Here is a 19,896-nt window from a genome sequence, read left to right on the forward strand (position 1 = left end):
AGAAACGCTTCCTGTTCCACCATGTTGCTATGAACCGCAAAGGATCACTGGGATATGTAGAACTTTTTCACGTGGCCTCATAAAAATTTCTTTGAACAATGTGCAGATTTCAACTCGAATTTCCTCCGTTCGTACACGTTGTCTATGGAGCTCGCTACGCGAGCGGCGCTTTGCGCCGCCTCGCTATAATTGGTAGAAAATGTTTAGGACTGTTTCTGGTGTATGTATTCATTCGTCATAATAAACATTTTCTTAATTTGGAGAAGAATGGAACTTAGTTTTTCATAAAGTGAAATATTATCACGTCTACGTCAATTTGTTATAAGCTTCCTTAAGTGTGAAAAGGTTCACACAGTGACACGAACTATCTCAATCTTCATTGCGACTTCCATTTAACCCAGTATGTGAAATCAATCTGTATCCGTTGAATAATCATGCCTCTACAATTTTTAATTCTCTTTAAGTTCCCTTTTCCCTCTACCTTTGTGGGAATTGTAACGAATAACTACATGGCATACTTTATAGTATTTCCATTGTTTGTATCTCGGTTATTTTGTTGTGTTCGTCTGTTGTAGAGATTTTTGAGAGGTGGGACATCGCCTGGACTATAAAAAGTGTGTTTGAACATTCAGTAATTTTTTAAAATAGAAACCCAATTTAGCAACCTTAAATGTATCAAATACAAAGGACAAATATAAGATGATAATTTAATTTGACTGTAATATACAGAAATAAAGATAGCTCTAACCTAGAATCATTTATAAAAATAAATTGTAGAGAGTTAATACATATTTACAATAACTTGCACACAACCATAATATTATATATTTAGTACATGGAGAGTTACTCCAACATAGTACATGGATGTCTGTTTCCAAAACAAAGCATCAAACTAAAACGGTACACATTGTAAATTACTGAAGACGTTTTATATTCAAAAACCCTTAGTAAGAAAAATAAATCGTATAAAAGTAATAAAAGTGTATAAAAAGGGATTTAAACAGTTAACATATTAAGAGTCATGTATCAAGCGGTATTTGCATTTGAAACAAAATATTTTTTAAGTAAGTACCATACCAAAGGTTTACAAATGTACAGGTACATGTAATATGGAAAGAATGAATCTATAACATAACGGCAAGCAAAAAATCAAGTTCCATTTTTTGCCACAACGACCATTTAAGCCAAATACGAAGATAAGGTTTTCAAGTAGAGTTCGTTGCTTTGTAATTCTAATAAAATGTTATTCCTGAATCAAAATGTACTAACATCCCAATGTTCATAAATATAAAATAACAATGCCTAAATGCCATTTAAGTTGAAAAAAAGACATAAACCATAGTTTAAGTACCCAAAAACATTTTAATTTTGTTGGTAATCTTTTCTTTCTTCTTATTTTCAAAATATTTCCTAAATTTGAAAAATATAATTAGCCTCCAATTTGGACATTGATGATTTTCTTTGAATTTAAAGCGGACAATAGAACATAGAACACCCACAGAGACACCAAAATGATTGCACTCAGAATCTTGGGTCCTTTGGGTCCGCCCAGTTCGGCCTGTCCAAACGGCTTCAAGAATCTTCTGAGTATCAAGAGAATAATGGCGGCTATTGCGCATCCGGTGTAAATGATGACGGAGAATCCTAGGGATCCTGGCGGGACTGTAAACACTGTGCCCTGTAAAAATCACAAATGTGAATATCTTGTATTGTAATAGAATGGTATTTTTGCAGCTGATATTTATTATTTTCTAAAGATACATAATTTTATACAATTACAATGTAATTAAACGTATTTTGCGAGGTAACGTGACATAAACTATATACACTGTACAAACATAATTAAAATAAAAAAATAAAAAAATCAAGCTTTACAAGAAACATTTGATGATTTATTAATGGCTTTATATGCAACCCCCCCCCCTCTCTCTCTCTCTCTCTCTCTCTCTCTCTCTCTCTCTCTCTCTCTCTCTCTCTCTCTCCTATTTCTTTACCTGTGTCATGTGGTAGATGGACGCCATGAGCCAGGGCAGGCCCAGACCTAGGAAGACGTTTACCGAGTTACTCCCGTTTATATTCCCTATTGAGCTGTCTGCCGTCTTCTCGCCGACTGCAGCCTGTTTACTGGCAAACGTATCCGGCATACTGGTTCCCAAGGCAACGAGAGTAATGGCAGTAATACTGTCGTCCAGATTGACAAGACATCCGAACAGAGTAGCGAGATCTCCGATGATGGCGGTCATAAAACCAATCACTGCAAGGGACAGGACAAACGCAGGCCACCCACCTAGGTACTTTGGAGGCGGAACTAACGCAAAGAGGATCTGTCAACGAAATAAGTAAATCCAGTAAGTAAGTACCAAAAACAACTTAATTGACCAGAAAACCAAACCTTGTAGAATAAGAGGCATAATTATATTCCTCATGTATTTTTATCGATTATGGCAAGATAATTCATGTGAAGGCATGACTATTCAAAACATCTACCTTCCAAAAGAAGGTGAGAAAGTGTAACAAATAGTCGATGAAAGTGGCGTTCTCTATATCCCCTCCGTTGACATTCATAGCGTTTTTCATCTGGGTGACCCAAGTGGAATCTTCCAGCTGTAGAGCGTCCATGTTAGCTTTGGTCAGGTTCACAATCCTACTCACCAAACCGTTGAATTCTGGGAAAGTAAACAGTATATTGATATATAAGTTTGTAATTGTAGAAAAGTACACAAATCCAGGTTCGCTATTATGCACATGAATGCAACATATTGTATTAATATACTTTCATGTTAAATACTGAAATCTGATTGGTTTAGACGCAGTTGGTAATCCGTTCTATTACCCTCAGCGTTAGCAACACACTTGGCAACGGGTAACACTATACAATTATTTAATGCTTGAGCAGTCAATAGACCAGAATATTTTTCCCGAGGTGCAGGGAACAGCTCAGTATGATCTATTGACCGAGGCCAACGGCCGAGGGCAATAGATCATACTGAGCTGTTCCCTGTACCAAGGGAAAAAATTCTGGTCTATTGACTGTTCAAGCATTAAATAATTGTTTTATTACCTAATTCCTTTTTTAGTTTTCGGGGTTTACAATTTGCATATTGCAGATGGTTTTCGTGCCATTATGTAATATACTAAGATTTTTTTTTTCATCTTTTACATGCACAAAACCTGTTGCATGCATTACAACATCTCAATTTAATATTAGTTTACACAAAGAAGGGGGAGTCTTCAACCCATTAGATTTTAAATAGTCTTTTACCTTATATGAGGCTTTAAAACTGTTGATTATTTGATACTCTATTTTGATAATATTGAATTTGGTTTCACCAAGTACTAAAAACAGCGTCTATGTAAAGGAATATTCATTTCCTGAGAACTATCGAAAGAATGTAACATTAACATAACCGCGTTCTGAAATACGTTGCCGGTCCAATAGATGGCAGTCTATTGACCGGCGGTCCAATAGATCGCAGTCTATTGACCGGCGGTCTAATAGATCGCAGTCTATTGACCGGCAGTTCAAAATAGACGCAAATATTTAATTTGTAATAAAACAACAAAACCCCTTTGATTAGGTAATAAAACGAATTGTTACATGCGCGTAAATTATGCGCGTACGGTTCGCCGTAGAATTCACTTCATTTCTATATAAAAGCAGTAAAATTTTCTTTAAAATTAAGACATTCAGTTTAATAAAATAAATAGTGCCTGTTTGGGAGGGTAACTGTTGAAATTGACACCCCTCGAAAACCATTGTCAGCCTCCGATTCGCGTCGGTTGACAATGGTTGTCTCGGGGTGTCAATTTCAACAGTTACCCTCCCAAACAGGCACTATTTATATACTGTATCAAATGGGTAAAAATAATCATATTACATACCTTCATCGTTGACAATTGTAATTATCGTTTTCTTGATTTTTCCAAGCTCTGCTCCACCATCACATTCTCCGAGGTCGACTTGGAAACTTTCATCTCTTTCTGGTTTCTAAAAGAGCGACAACGTTTAATTGACAAATTGCACAAACACATGTATGCTTAGTAAAAGTCCTTGAATAAAGTACTTATATTTTTCAGAAAATGTATAGTCTTTTTTGTAAGTTACATGTTCTAGATATACAGTTTATTAAATATATGTATGTACCATGCTATCAAATATCTCAATGTCGATGGTACGGCAAGTCTCTCCGTGGTCAAACTTCAGCACCCCCTCTCCCCCCTGGTAGTCTTTTCCACTAATTGCAGTGATATCTTTTGTTTTCCACGCAACTGACACGTGACCATCGGCACCATTAATACGGTTGACTGGAATTCGCACACGTCTGCTGCTTTCCTTTGCAATGATGCTAGGTTTAGCAAACTCCAATTTCCCCGGCTCTGTATAGGAAACGTTACATACTGATAATCAACCTTTTCTAGATTTCTTCCAATAAAGAGTGTAATTTCATCTCGTTTTGGTCTGAATTATTACGATGGTTATTAAAAAATCCATAAGAATCGTAGTTTCTGCTCGCTACATCAGAATTTCGTGACAAGCAATAAAATGAGAATTATTTTAATCTTGGCAGAACAAATGATATATGAAATGAAAATGATATATGAAATCGGACCTACCGTCATCATTGATGATTGTGATTTGAGTAATTGAGATATTTCCTAGAACTATGTCCTCATTTTCCTCTTTTTCAGGAAGTGAGAGTTTGACGAAGAAGAACTCATCAGGCTCCCATTCGTTGTCGTCAATGATTTCCACGTACAGCTGGCGTAGTTGCTCGTTGACGGCGAAGTGTACATCTTCCTCCAAGTGAATGTAGTCTTCGGGTGCCGTAGCTGTGCCGTTTATTGTTTCAACTCTGAAACGATCATACGATAAAAACTCTAATAAAGGTCCCACAACTCTATTTTAATAATACCTAAATTGTATGCAGACAGTCTAAAACGTTGCAAAAGGTAACGTTAGTGTAAAGTTACCGGACTGTAGCAGGGGTGTCCAGTTTGCCGTATCTTCTTATCCCGATGCGGACCTTCTTTTCACTCTCTAGAACGGACACTGTGGCGGCTGTGAACTCCACTACCGCTTTGGTTCCACCTGCGGTATGGTCCTTTGTAGTAAGAGCCATTTTGCTGTCTGCCTTTTCATCTTCTGGCAACTGGGTGTGGTCATACAGCTAAAAGTCCATATCAAAACGAACATTGGATTATTTGTGTTAAAGATCTATTGCTGGAGACACTAGTAAACTTAGAATTATCTTAATTTACCGTTGTTTATTAAATATCAATGTGTATTGTAAAATAAGAAATTTATTTCAAAATAGAATTCAAACGGCGTAAAACTATTACAGTGTATTTGTTTTTAATAATCATGCCTACAGCATAATTATATCAAAAAATTCTAAAAGATTGCTACTGAAACAAAATAAAAGTGTCTGTTTACGCCTATAGTGGTGCAATAACGCAAAATAAAAACATAACAAATATTTCTGAGGAATTTTCTATACGAATACTAGTACATATATACCAAGAAATAGGTTCATGCAGTTTTAATGATTGCATGTCATGGAGAAAAAATCGATTTATCACAACAAGAAAAATAGATATCTGACTCTTGCATAGAAGAGGTAAGAAAATGTATCAGGCACTGGTTGGAAAACACAAACGAATGAGTACAAGTACATTTAAAATAGGAAAGTTTTCGTTGAAAGAAGAAATATTTCATAAGACGCACGCACATGATCGGACTAATTACGCAAAAAGAAGGTATCCCCACCCTTATGTAGATGAAAACAAGTCAAAATTGTACTCGTACCTTCTGTTCATGGAATGAAGTGAAAAGAAATCAATAAAAAAAAATGGAAAAGTTGTTAACTTTTATCAATTAATTAAAATACTGAATGATAATCGGTATTTTACATACGTAGCTACTATTGAGGCAAACATACGCGGACATATGTCATTTCTTTTATGGCTAATTATTTCTTGAAATGTGTGGACTTTTTTGTCACTTTTGAGTTTAATATATTTCTTGAAAAAAATGCGTCAGTTTTTTTAAACAAAGTTTTCATACATGGATATACTTTCGATGTATTGGATATTTGTGAAATACTAGTAGGGGAGCGAGAAAACTTTGTTGCATATTGTTTTTTCTTAATATTAAGATTATAATAATAATATGAATTGACAGTTATAATAATGATTACGTAATAGTGTAGACTCAGGGGTAATTATATCTTACGTCTTTGAATGCTGAGAAAACTTGTGGCGTGAGTTTCTTTCCACCAGACATGTTTCTCGTGGCGTTGATTCGGTACCACATCCTGCTGTGGTGCTCATTTTCCGACAGTTTTGCTGCAACAATCTTAGCGGCTTCCTCGGGAGGTATTCCTTGATCCAAGGATTCATGTCCCAATTCCTGAATTAACACAAACGATAATTTAAAATGAGACAAATTTTCTTGCTTTTATGTAGCTGTCGCAATTCTCTTTGATTTGTGTAAATCAATGCTAGATTACAACAAAGATGCACATCTGTAAAGTTGCAAACAATGATGTTCATTTAACGCAAAAAAAAAATCTATATAATTGTGTAATTTAAAGGAGAAAAGTAGCGACGGAGGAACTGGGCTGGAACATAATTGAAATACAAAACATTTTTATATCGACATTCCGAATGCATTTAAAAAAAATCATGGACGAGAAACATGAGTAAATGACTACTGTTGACACGACATCCCCAAACAGTCATTAATTTGAAAACTGGATCAAAAATCGACACAAAACAGTTTTAATGGAAGGCTCCCGATGATTAGAATCTATCTCAATAAATAATACAAAACAATTGTCTTTGCTTCTTCACATGCCCCATTCAATTATTACTACAGACCGCCAATAACGTATCATTTCTGCTTTATGCAATGAAATATTTAACTATCTTTTTTTTTGCAGATAGCGTGTCTCCACTGGGGAACCCAAATCATCCATACGTAACGAACGAGTCTCCCGGGGAAATTTTATTTATATCCTTGACAAAGCTTTAGCAAGGATAATTTTTCATATGTTCTTCGATTCTATACCATTTGAATTGCGAGTAACTTTTCAAATTTTGTTCTCGTTAACAAATTGTTGATAGTTGGTAATTTTCTTTGCAAATAGCAAATATAGATCTCTACTTTCCAAAATAATTCTGCCCCTAACATTTCCCAAATTCTTTTTCTTTCAAGCGATTTTGTTTGAAAATACAATGACTAGCGTTGCTGAAAAATTGCCATATAAACCTTTCATTCGGCAAGTCAACAACTTCCATTCCTTTTGTACAAGTGTAATAGATACTGTTTCCTCATTTTCTGGAGATAATTTGTAAAGTATTCATTCTCTGATGAGAAGTCACGCTAATGGTTTGTTGATCCTGCAGTCGAGAAAATCAATAGGGTTCACTCTATCCCAGGTAAATCAGGTAACGAAAACCGTGAATTTTTTCAGATTGTTTGTGAGGGTTGGAAACAAAACGCTTTCCCCCCAATCACGAATTTTCCAGGGTAGGGGGTAACAAGAGTTAATGTAATGACAATGGGCCTTGGAACCTTTACTCCAAACTCCAGAACCAACCAAGAAAAATAAACCCTCCATCGGAACAACCTCCCCCCCCCCCCCCCCCTTCCCCTAGGAAAATTTTCAGTTTCTGCCTCTTTGCCCCCATTCCACATATTTATTTACACAGACAGTTATAAAAATCTGATGACTGGCAGGCATCCGAATTCCTAAGCTGTGAATGTTTTGTATCTTTCGCGATGTTACATCACCTCTTAACAATTGAAGTGTATATCCACGTGTGTGCATGGTAGCTTGAAAGAGACTATATAATGGATGCTTCTTTACCTACAACTCTCAAAGCCAATTTCACGTGTTTTGAAATAGATAGACCGAGATATGTAGAAACAGAAAAAAAAGTAAAAGCATCTCTCCATCTGATATTGTAACTAATAAGCTCTTGGCCTTTATCATGCTTGTAGATTTGAGAATGATAAACAACCTATGATTACTGACCAATATGTTCGCCGACTGAAATACTAAAGTAAATATTTTGTATTTAGAAATGAAAAAGGGAAAGATTAATTATTGATAGGAGAAGTTTATCCTTCTTTTTACCTATATCGGCGACTAAATACAAACGTTTTCTAGACCCGTTCCTTCGAGAGTCCCCCCTCCCACATCAACACGTCATTACTCACTTAAAGAACGTCTCTCTTGAAATAAACTCAGAAAAAAGCAATGTGTATCTTTTCTCTCTAATGTCCCGATGCATTTAGACTGAACGTTCGGGTTTTAGACGACCCTATGTTTAGCAACAATTCGAACCCACGCTTTGTCACAATATCTTCTAAAAATAACAGTTAGATCTCTGTAAGACTGGATTCAACCTTTGAAAATTGCTCAAATGTCTCATTAAAGAACTAGCAAGTATCAGTGGAGTCACACCTTAATTTTATCTGACTTGAGAGGATGGCTTGGTCGACAGAAACATGCACATTCGGTGGGGATAAACTTGTGTCAGTAAAATGTTACCTTGGCTAGTTTCAGCAAGTTTTTGTGCGATTGGTCGTGGTCAACGGGGGTTTCTGGTTTTTCCTCTAGAAATACAACAGTATATCATTATGAATTTTTAACCGGTTTCATAAACTATCAATAAAATTAATGATTGACGACATGGCAGATTAACAAAATCCCAGATGCACACTTCCATGAATTATTTGTTCAAAATTATTCTTTTTAAAAATGAAATATTCTATACATGTGTTCACATCGCACAGAAAATAATATTAATTTGACCAACCCAAAACAATCGAAAAGCAAATATAAATGTTAAGAAATAAACCTTGTTACCTTTGATAAAACAAACAGAAAGCAACCATTACTTTATGAGAAATAGGGTTTTCTGTAACACACGAGATTACTTTTCGAACATTACCTTTAGGCATGATGGTAGCACTTGAGGTATCGCCTAAACCATTGAATATGAAATGACAGACTAGATTAGCACACATCTACATAATTTTTGCATAGATTATCAAATTTCCCATTTATTTTATTGAGTTTAAATTAAAAGTTAGATTTGACCGTCAAATTTCAATTTATTCCAAATTAAAATGAGCTATTTTTATTTTGTAAAAGATACGTACATAAAAGATTTTTGATTAATAGTTTATAGAGTACATGCTAATATTGGTATGCAAATACGTCAATAACTTATTTTTACATGTATCTACGATACATGCACATTTTTATTCATATTTACGCTATATTGCATAATTATTTTTTTTAGTGGTTAATACATAAAAAAATATATATGATACAGAATATCATTAATTCATGCAACTGTAGATTGATTAAATTACACGTATATCTTTTAAGATCGGGGAACCCTATTTCTCATTCAAGTTTAGTGCAACATCAAAATGCATATTAAACGTTAACTTTATGCAACATATGAAACAAAGAAGCAAAACGTGCACTCCAAGATTTTTTTTAAAAGAAGCCTTGATTGAAAGTTGTCTTCATACAATTTTTGTAAGAAAAGAAGTTTTCTTTTGAAATACATGTACTCTAAGTCGTACATACTACTTTTGAAATTTATAGAAAAGATTTATTTACATCAAAACTTCTGATTCATTTGACTTGAAATGCGTTTTGTGATTAATGAAGATAAGAGATGTATCCAAAATGCTGGAAGCCTTCTACCAGCGTAATGGATGATTAGAATGAATAGGAAAAGTTATGGGTGAGTACAATTATACAATAATGACGTCAATCAATATGTGACGTCATTCTAGCTTTATTGAAGGTTACTAGATACTTCAGATATTACTGTAAAAGATAAAATCATAATCAAGAATTAAAGTTACATGTGAGAAAGTGGCGAGTATTTCCGAAATAAATGAAAACAAAAAGTTTCACAACTTTCTCTACAAAATATTTCTACTTAAAAAATTAATTAAATTCAACATCAAAAGCATTATTAGCATTTTTTTCAAAAAACAAGTAGAAATATTTGGTGTAAAACAAAGTAGTATGAGTATTCTAATATGATAAGTCTTCTATCCATGCAACTCTGCAACCAAGTCACGTGGACGAATACGATTGGCTACCTGTATTTAGTGGCTCATTTGCATAACCCTCTAAAACAAAAAGAAAACATTGCAGTATTAATTAGCAGCAGTGATACTAATAGATAAGTAAGTGGGACCCCACGTCTTCGTTTTAGTGTGAATTGAATATGGGCGAGCGACAAGCAATTTTTGCTGCATTTTTTCCCCTCAATTTTCATTAAAAAACATTATTATCAACAATGCATGCATTGCCAGACAAATTCGTTAGTGTAGCTAGCGATCACATATTGGACAGTTAATTAGGTCACAAAACACATACACGTGCATTGCACCTGGACAATGTCCAATGAACAGAGTTTTCAGAAGTCTTCTACGTCTATAGTTAGAGGGCTCTGAACCTGGTTTTGCTTGTAGTTGTTTCATTTTATCATCAAAATGCTAATAGTATATTATATAAAAGCTGACAGTAAATATAATTGAGAGACGGTAAAAACTGGCAAAACATAACAGCCGGATTGACGCAGGAAACTAACGACACTGGAGACCTCCACTTGGTGTAGTTGCACGAAAACTAGGGTAATCACTGATCCATCAAATCTAGCCATGTCTTTAGAAACATAAATTGTTGACAATAAAAACTTATACCGTTATGCGGTTTGGTTTTTTTTAATATCAAATTGAAAACAATGATATGCTCTTATTCATCAGGTTCAGAATGTTCTCCCAACACGCACAAAATTAACTGAATACTGAATAAAAAGACGAACAACTTCTAAGCTTAATTAATTCGTTTTGCCATGCGTCCAAGAAACTAAATGATAAAGGGATTGTAAGGAGGCTTACGCCTCAAAAGATCGAACGTCTTTTGGGAATAATTGAAGCATGAAACATTGTATTTGCAAGGTATAATTTAGCTAATCAACAATTTTTCGGCGGAAAACAAACAATCAATATAACCCGTTGAAATTGATGCGACCACATCATGGCAAACCAACTAGCAGGACTTACCCGCAGTACATACGACGAAAATAACGGACCCTGTAATGAGCTAGTTTGTTTGATATCTTAATTCGTGTTCGTCTTCCCTCTCAAGGAAATAAAAGACATTGATTACACATACTTTAGTTGCGTTTAAATACGGAGGATAACTCGAACTTACCCAAAGAAATTCCAACCATTCCATTTTCCACTACTTCTTCTTTCTTCATGCATGGCCTCTTGTCGATCAGGTATGCCCCGATTATGAGAGCAGGGAACATCAAAAAGGTAATAATAGATTCAGCAAGGTCCACCACGCCTGGCGAAATTACAAGAATGACCAGAGACAACCAGACGTACGCCCAGATACAGCTGAAGGTTGTTAAACCGAACACTCTCATATTGGATATTTTTCGAATTTCCCCATCTGGAATCGAAAATATGCATATTGCGGATATCACCAAAAGATTAAAAGCCGCTGATCCAACAATTGTCCCTGGACCCAACTCTCCTGATTCGAAGCCCCTCCCAATAATTTCAATGACCGACAGCAGAATTTCAGGTGCGCTGGTGCCAAGTGCCAGTAGACTTAGATTCGCAACAGTATCGTTCCAAACTTTGACCTCAATCATCCTAAAACCGTCCGGCTCATTCTGGTCGGGAATCCGGACTTTCGCTGTTTTGGATGTAATCTTTTCAATGGCACACATGAACACATCAGCAATAAGGGCAACTCCAAGGAAGCACCATACCATAGTAAGCAAATACAGAAAGGCTCTTGTTCCAGGGGCCCACGTGTACTCGTTGATGATGGGCAAGATGAATGCAGACGAGCACGTGTAGTTATTCACATCCAAGGTTGCGCATCCCGGGGAGATCACGGGCGCTGCCGTGGTGTTGTTAGCCATTTTGATTCAGTTTCTGTGTTTGTCTTTACTGCAAGAGAAAAGAAGACATATCGTTATTGATTGTATACAAAATTATAAGATAAACTTTCTCTTCTATGATTCTGTATCTAATTGCCCTCAATATTTCCCTCGAGAGAAGTATCAGGCTATCAATGCAAATGGATTAGGTCCCTTCTATAGACATGACAAGACAAAGAACCTTGTCATTTCAAAGATTGATGTTGAAGGCATTCAATTCTCATCATAATAAGGTTTACCAACCAAAGTCTATTAATACATATTACTAGTAGTTAATAAACAACACTAATTAGGTATATTGTTAATGAGAGGTATGGGTTCACGGTTGAAGTTATTGTCGGATGCATGCAACGTACTAACGTTCTTTATTTCTAACAGAAAATCTAATCCTAATTTGATTGGACCCGGGTTGAATGGACCCAGGGATCGATGCACATATTATGACACTTTTCCTGATTCTGTTGTCGCCAACGCCAAAAAAACAGTTGAATGAGATGATCTATTCTCAGTATGTGAACAAAATATGTTTCTCGTTATTGTGGTATTCGCAACAGGAATAATCGTACAGGAAGTAATGGTCAGCAATTATTTCCCAATAGACATAGTCATAAAAATTCCCGGTAATGTGAGTACGATATGGAATAGGAACTGTCGATATCTCCCGCAGGCGAACACAATAATAGTGTGGGACTCTAATAAAAACTACTTAGAGTAAGACAATATCATTTTGCGAATGTTAATATACAATCAATACACGCTATTGTTTTTTCAGATAATAATAAAAGGGTATTCTATGTTTATTGTCGTCCGGAGTCCATGTACTTTGTATGTATTTAGCCATTTTATCATTAAATGACGAGACCATTTTACACAGATCCTTTGGTAACAATCAAACAGGATGTTTACATTTACCACCCATTGTTAAGGTGGTATGGGACACCTGTCGATATTAATGTATATAAAAGTACATTATAATCAAAGTACTTTCACCGTTTTAAAATTTTCAAATTTTACAATATTTACCCCCAAAAAAATGTTTCATGACATGCAGATTTGTAGTTAACGCTCTATATAACCCATTCGGAAGTACGTCACAATATGGTGGTGTCCCATACCACCTTAAGTTCTCGATTCGCTTTAACGTTTTTACAAAATAATGCAGTGTGTTTAAAAAAAGAGAGAGAAAAAGAAAAATTAAAAATTAAAAAATTGATATGCGTAAAACAAAACTTTGGACTCGATAAAAACAAAATTAGAACGAGGCAGTATAGGACAATTGACCAAAATGAAATTACATTATGTAACATGATGTAAATATATCACACTGCAATATAAAAAGGGATTCGAACTGTAAGGAAATACTTGTTTACAGACAAACATGTACACCAACAGGTACTGGTTGCAAGCAGATGAATTTCATTTTAATTCAAATTTGAAAAGCAGTTTTCGATTGATTTTCTCGTTTCCTTGTATACGGCAGTTATACCTGAACGTAACAGATGGATTTGTACATGCATATCAAAAATCTGTGTTTGCTCTCTCATTGACAAGTTTTACCTCCGGACATCTGCATTACTCTGTAAAAATGTTGGGCATGGATTTTAAGCATTGACCCATGCGTCATTTCTCAAATTCATACGAGAATCATGAAATAATTTTTGTCAAGGTGACATGAGTATTAATTTGCATTCCTTAGTCAGTTAATGATCCATTAATTCTGTTAAAACATTCAAATTTGTTGCAGGTCTCTTTTTTTACAAGCTGACGACACCACATGATGTAAAGCAGCCCTAATTCTTAATACATGGGTGCACTGCACACCGTAAGCAAAATCTAAACCGAATACGCTAAGACTATTTGGTTTGGTGTCTCCACCTTAATACGGTCGATAGATTGCACTTGACGATAATGATATGAATATATTTCAGAAATGTACACACGCCCCCGCCCACAAAAATCATGTTTTATCATATGTCAACAAGGAATCTAACTTTCTCTGATGTCGTCACATTGTCAGTGACCCAAAATGCATAATACTTATCTATTTGATCCCGGTAAGTATTGTGAGAGCCCTGGCACTTTTGATGATCGATGGGGGTGGTTATATTAACTGTTTCTAGGGGTATAAAACTATTTGAGGTTCAAAATAATATAATAAACGTGGGCTTGTAAACTAAATGCACACGTGTACGAGTACATACATGAATAATATAGGTATCTAATTCATCACACGCCTTGTTTTTATACTGCTTGCACTTTATAGGGCCAATGTAGAAAAGATATATACAGTGTATATAGCCTATAGCTTAAGTGAAGATTTTTGGCAAAAAACTAATAAATCCACGTTTTTTCAACGCCATTATTACGTCTGTCAAGATAGGCAATCGTTTGATAAAAATCAGTTTCATTTAATTTGTTACAAGCGATTACATGTAATTGGCAATCGTTTTAGCTAACCATATGTTACAAACAATGGTGCTTCCTCGGAAATGGAGATATGGTTGGTCAGTTCGTATCCATCAGGGCGGAAAATTCTGATCGTATGGGTCATCGGCAACTGAACGATGACGATTATTAATAAAACAAGAAAACAAGTAAGTAGTCCCATCGTCTGTAAATCTAGGATTGTTGACTCTGGTGGGCAATTGTATTTTTCAAAATTTTAATATCGTTGAACAATAACATTGTCATGTCATAAGAGTTTTCTTTACTCTCCCCCCCCCCCCCCCGATTTTTCATAACAATTGAATAACATGGCATCTCCTACCATGCATAACATGTACTACCAAATGAAGGGTAATTCCAGAATAAATTAAATGATTTAAAAAAAAACGTTGTAATGAACAGACAGGGCCAGAGGAAACACAGCGCGGAGGATTCCTCCAGGTAATTACTGGGCCTTTGACCCAGATTCTAGGTTTATTACCTGGCTTGTTTGTTTGTGTTTACCAGTTGATATAAGGACAGGTGTATGGTCGGCACACCCGTTCTATTCGTATTGCATCCCCTTAGCAACTCCCGCGTTTGTAAGTTCAACATGCATCCCACCCCCACCTTAGCCCCTCCCTATACCCAAAACAGTGACTTTGTCGTAACGTACATACACGTAATTAAGTCGCAAAGCTTTGTATTTCAACAATTCTACACCCTTCCTAATGAGAAAATATCATTGAAGAAATGCGTTTACACATGGAGTAGGCAAAGGATTTAAAACCGTATCAAATAAACGAAAAGATTTTTGTTTACATTCTGATGACGTTAAAGGTAGTACACAAAGAGACCCACAAGACTCCGTAATCCTAAATGAAGTTATCTTACTGTAGTAACTGGAACCAAAATCAATTACGTAATAGGTACACAGACTACGAACGTTAAATGAATGAGTGGTTAGTCTTGCTTCGAAAGATCTGTTCGAGTGATTCAGGAATGCGAGATATTGGTAGGATTTCTGTAAAAATCCTGAATTACTGAATATCTAGGGCGGCGGTAGATAAGTTTATGTACATATGTTCTGATTGATGTCAATACGTTTCATACATGGTATTAATCAATCTTGGTCTAACCAGAAAATTGAATGAACACGATGATTCATAATAAACATGAAAATAAAAGCATTTGCAAGCTACATGTAGTACACTATGCAATTGCAATTATATAGATGTGTATACGTAGGTTAATACATACATACATGTACATGCAGCCAAAAGGGCGTGTCCGTACCAATGTAGCCGAACCTTAGTTATAGGCTATCAAATACATCGTACTCTAACAAGCACCGACCGACATCATCAAGTAGTAATGCAAACCGAAATAGGAATGCAAACCGAAATAGGAAGCATAATTATTGCATTGTGCGATAATCTTTACACAGTCGTCAGACTGTTGTTATTTCATGTTGTATACATAAATACCACAGTAACACGAGGAAGTCCATACAGGAAAACTACAATAATCTAGGTCCTTGTGTATGGAAACAAGCCCACTGATTGTTGCATATTTCGCCGAGATCTACAGCATTCTTGGGTGGCAATTACGAATCAACGATGGTTAAAGTTAAAGTAGCGTTAATTTTTTGACGTCTTTTTTCTTTGTTTGATTTGTTGTAAAATAAAATTAAGACAACTTACCCTCGGTTCTGTCAAGTATTCAACTAAACACGATAAAAAAACATTGCATCTGGGGAGATTTTCATCAATGTTAAGCGTCACTTTTTAACTGATTGTAAACCGAACTAAAAACAAGATCCGTTCATGGAGAAATAACAAAATATTGCCGTGGCTCTCAGTGACTAGCGTATAGACGGGGGCGTGGTGCCGATCGCTGCAAACCGACGCACGAGTCAGCGACGACGATATATCGTGCGGGGGAAGAATCCCGATACGAACCTTAAAAACTTATCAGCGCATAAATAGAAGATGAGTAAGAGATTTCAATATTTTCTTACCTTATAAACATTTAAAATTAAGCCTTGCTTATCGGACGTATCCTGCTAGCCGGTGAGGGCGGCTGACAACGAATGGTGACGATGCGTGTGTGAGGTGACAATCTGTTTGATCAACTGATCAATACTCTATGCCTAGGGGACGCATAAGATAATTCCAGTTTATGGCTATGAGGCGTGATGCTGCCACCCAAAAGACTACTATTTTACTGCAGGTCTGCAAAACCTGAAAAACATGTTGTCGTCTGATTTAAAAATATCAAATCTCGTAGATTAAAAGAAATTTTATCAGGGTAGCGATCTCTCGGGGATATCTATATCTATAACAAAAGTGAAAATCCAATATTGAACAAACGAAATTGAAAATTCTATGCGAAAATAAGAGAGAGAGAGAGAGAGAGAGAGAGAGAGAGAGAGAGAGAGAGAAAGAGAAAGAGAGAGCTTTAGTAATAAAGTGAACAACCACAATTAAGCCCTAGATCAAAAGAATGATCACATCGTCAATATTCCTTAAATACTTCATCCATAGCCCAGCTATTATTGACTTTTATAAAATTCAATCTTTAATGGAAAGTGCCTCTTAATTCTCTCGTTCATTTTGATTTTAGCCATATCATAGTTCAACATGTATTATAATAAGAACAAAGATCATATATTATCTTCGATTTGAAAATGAAATCATGCTGTAGTTTTGGCTTTTGTGATTGATGTTTCTGAATAAGTATATAAAAAATGTCATGGATCGCTGCTAGAAAGTAAAATCACTTCAACCGCGCCTTGGCTCAGAAACAATGTAATGGAGAATCTTTTTTAACGGTGGAAGTTTTGAAGTCTTGGCGGGATTGTTATTTCGAACAACCATTGTGGAGTAACAATAAGATAAGAAGTTGGTGTAAAATCTACCTGGCTTAGGGAGCTTTCTGGTAGAAAGATTCGCGACCATGCATACATTGAAGATCTGCCGCCGATAGATCGATAATGTACTGAGGTGGCTATTTTTACAACGGTGCGTGGATATATCACACTCAATATCAATTATTAAAAATGATTTCTGCCATCAGTAGATATTCATTCATTGATACAGACACACCACTAAAAAGTGATCAATAATCGGTTAGCACTGACTTTGAGTATGTCAATACCAGTATATGTATATTTGTATTTCTGATATGCAAAAAATTGAGTGGCGTTAATAGATGATCGACTGGATGAAGTGAGTGAGGGTGTTAAATTGTTTGCAATTGGACGGGCATTTTCAAAATAATTTTCTTAGTTTTGTACAGACCCCCCCCCCCTCTATGATGCAACTACATGTAGTAACACACATAGATTAGTAGAGACTTCATCTACACATCATAATAGTCAAATTGGAGAAGTAACGTACCCGTGGGCGATGTTATCTATTTGACGTCGATGACAAAGTTGCAAACAACGCAGGCTAAATCACAAGAATCTCCATCAGATATCACTGTTATACTGGCGAAACAAAATATTATATCACAGGACCCAGACAAAAAAAAATAAAGCACATTTCGAGAGTTTCCAATCGAACGCGCATTTTATTGTTAATTTCTATTTTTTAAAAAGTTTATATAATTTATATATAAGTAATACATTTCCCTTTTAAAAAATCTAACTGATCATTTTTCCTCTGTATCTATCTTAGCGAGTGTGATTAACATTTTAATTATTAAAATCTATGTGTATAATTAATTATCTTCAAATTCCATCCTACTGATGTTCACCTTTTTGGCTTTTCACTGCTGTTTTTAAACTGATATTCGTACGCAACCTTCCCCTACAAAACAGGAGTTGCTTGTAAAATGTAATACCCATCCACTCTATTGATTTTGTCCCGTAACGTGAATAATTTACTGGTGATGAAAGATTTGAAAATCCATTATATCCCAAATGAACATACAGCGTGTTGCAAGAATGTCCCGTCAGCTTTTGTTGTCAATCAATTCTTGATCAACAAATCTAAGTCAATTTGCACTAATTATCTTGCGCTGACAGCATGCTAAACATGTTAGTCTTTTTAACTATGCATGTCCAAAGAGAAATCTCTCTGTGATTAATGAGGATGCTCTGTTTACATATACATCATCTAACTCACACTCGTTGAAAATTTAATTTTCAAACTTTCACTGCGGTTGCTCCCGGAGCTCGTGGTATATGACACTTAATTCATTCTCATTTCTTCTCATTAAAGGCTTTGGAAATCTTGTAGTTATCGTCAGAACTTCTCCCGGGAGCTCTTATTTTTAGAGTGAAGACATAAAAAATTACGGAAGATGTGACAAAGAACTTGGACTCAGTGAAAAAAAAGGAGAGAGAGAGAGAGAGAGAGAGAGAGAGAGAGAGAGAGAGAGAGAGAGAGAGAGAGAGAGAGAGAGAGAAAGAGAGAGATCTACCGGTATAAAGTTCTGTTGCTTTTCGCCAAAATTATATTATTTGGTATTATAACTCAAGCGAGCACTCGTAAATGATCTTAGGAGTTTCCGTTCTCCAACCTTAAAAAATGTCTCTGTCCTCTTAAGACAAAGAATCTGCCATTTGAAAGTTATACTTTCTTTTGATAACTATTTCAAACACACATATATATAAAAAAACATACTAGTACATGTACTTACTTTGTTGTTCACCTAAAAGTGACCATAATCATTATTTCCTCCAATGACTGTCTTACATGTAGCAACTCTTATAAATGACCAGGAAACAGACAACTTTGGAAACTTTCTTTAGATTAGATCTTTCAGATTTAACCACTTCCTAAATGCATAGAAAAACTTCCCTATTCTAAAATAGCATGACAAATTACCCTATTTGTTAGAGATAACCGACTGTCAACTACATTTAGTTCCTTGGTTTCTTTTTTGCAAAGGGACACAAACATTTGTGCACGTCAGAGAAAGTTCACTTTCCTTTTTAAATGTAGAATTAATGCAGTGGTTTACCAGTAATACAAAAGGCAGATAAATCAAACGTAAGAAGTTGTTTTCTAAGCATCCTTCCCAAGTTATCTCGCTTTTTCTCAGAGAGAGAGAGAGAGAGAGAGAGAGAGAGAGAGAGAGAGAGAGAGAGAGAGAGAGAGAGAGAGAGATATCTCGCATTACAAACATGTCATTTCTCTATGAAAATCCTAAAAGAAAGTTTTGCACTTGAAAATAACAATTGTATATAATATTTTAAAATATGAAATATCTGAACATAATTCTCGAGGATGCAATGTCATCTGTGTTGATAAAATGGGTTCTGGATCTGGATTTCCCTTTATACTTTTAACATATTTTATACCTATATCTTTTCATTAATTATCATACAAATTATTTGTACATGTACATGAATTATTTAGTTTAGAATAGCGATCAAAAGAGCAAGTATGAGAAACGGACAGTATCAAAAGAATTTGAAATAAATATAGTTTTATAGTTTTATCAGACTTTAAATAA

The 19,896-nt window shown here is 35.4% G+C and overlaps 1 protein-coding gene across 7 annotated transcripts; it reads right to left on the reverse strand.

Annotated features, from left to right (window-relative positions):
- Nucleotides 1-692: 692 nt before the first annotated feature.
- On the reverse strand, nucleotides 693-19,294 carry LOC105344169 (sodium/calcium exchanger Calx). 7 transcript variants are annotated; one of them, XM_066066813.1, is made up of 14 exons: nucleotides 19,078-19,294; nucleotides 16,448-16,661; nucleotides 11,259-12,013; nucleotides 10,139-10,168; nucleotides 8,962-8,994; nucleotides 8,559-8,623; nucleotides 6,233-6,409; nucleotides 4,972-5,168; nucleotides 4,615-4,853; nucleotides 4,145-4,377; nucleotides 3,883-3,988; nucleotides 2,488-2,666; nucleotides 1,995-2,324; nucleotides 693-1,678 (listed from the first exon to the last, which is right to left on the reverse strand). In XM_066066813.1, exons 3-14 carry the CDS (start codon nucleotides 11,983-11,985, stop codon nucleotides 1,430-1,432), a joined length of 2,565 nt encoding a protein of 854 aa, XP_065922885.1. In that variant the 5' UTR covers nucleotides 11,986-12,013; nucleotides 16,448-16,661; nucleotides 19,078-19,294; the 3' UTR covers nucleotides 693-1,429. The 7 variants fall into 7 exon arrangements, with proteins under 7 accessions (XP_065922885.1, XP_034313762.2, XP_011450138.3 ...); XM_034457871.2 differs by having other exon boundaries at nucleotides 16,448-16,670; XM_011451836.4 differs by lacking the exons at nucleotides 16,448-16,661; nucleotides 19,078-19,294 and adding an exon at nucleotides 16,131-16,352.
- Nucleotides 19,295-19,896: the final 602 nt, after the last annotated feature.

This window comes from Magallana gigas, chromosome 7, assembly GCF_963853765.1.
Source record: "Magallana gigas chromosome 7, xbMagGiga1.1, whole genome shotgun sequence".
Taxonomy (NCBI): Eukaryota; Metazoa; Mollusca; class Bivalvia; order Ostreida; family Ostreidae; genus Magallana; species Magallana gigas.

What these genes read in the sequence shown, in the direction of transcription:
- LOC105344169 (XM_066066813.1), bottom strand. Translation starts at nt 11,985, where the DNA reads ATGGCTAACAACACCACGGCAGCGCCCGTGATCTCCCCGGGATGCGCA. An exon ending in AAATGAGCCACTAAATACAG is followed by an intron (nt 8,995 to 10,138) that starts GTAGCCAATCGT and finishes TCAATGGTTTAG; the next exon opens with GCGATACCTCAAGTGCTACC. An exon ending in TACAATTGTCAACGATGAAG is followed by an intron (nt 2,667 to 3,882) that starts GTATGTAATATG and finishes TTACTTTCCCAG; the next exon opens with AATTCAACGGTTTGGTGAGT.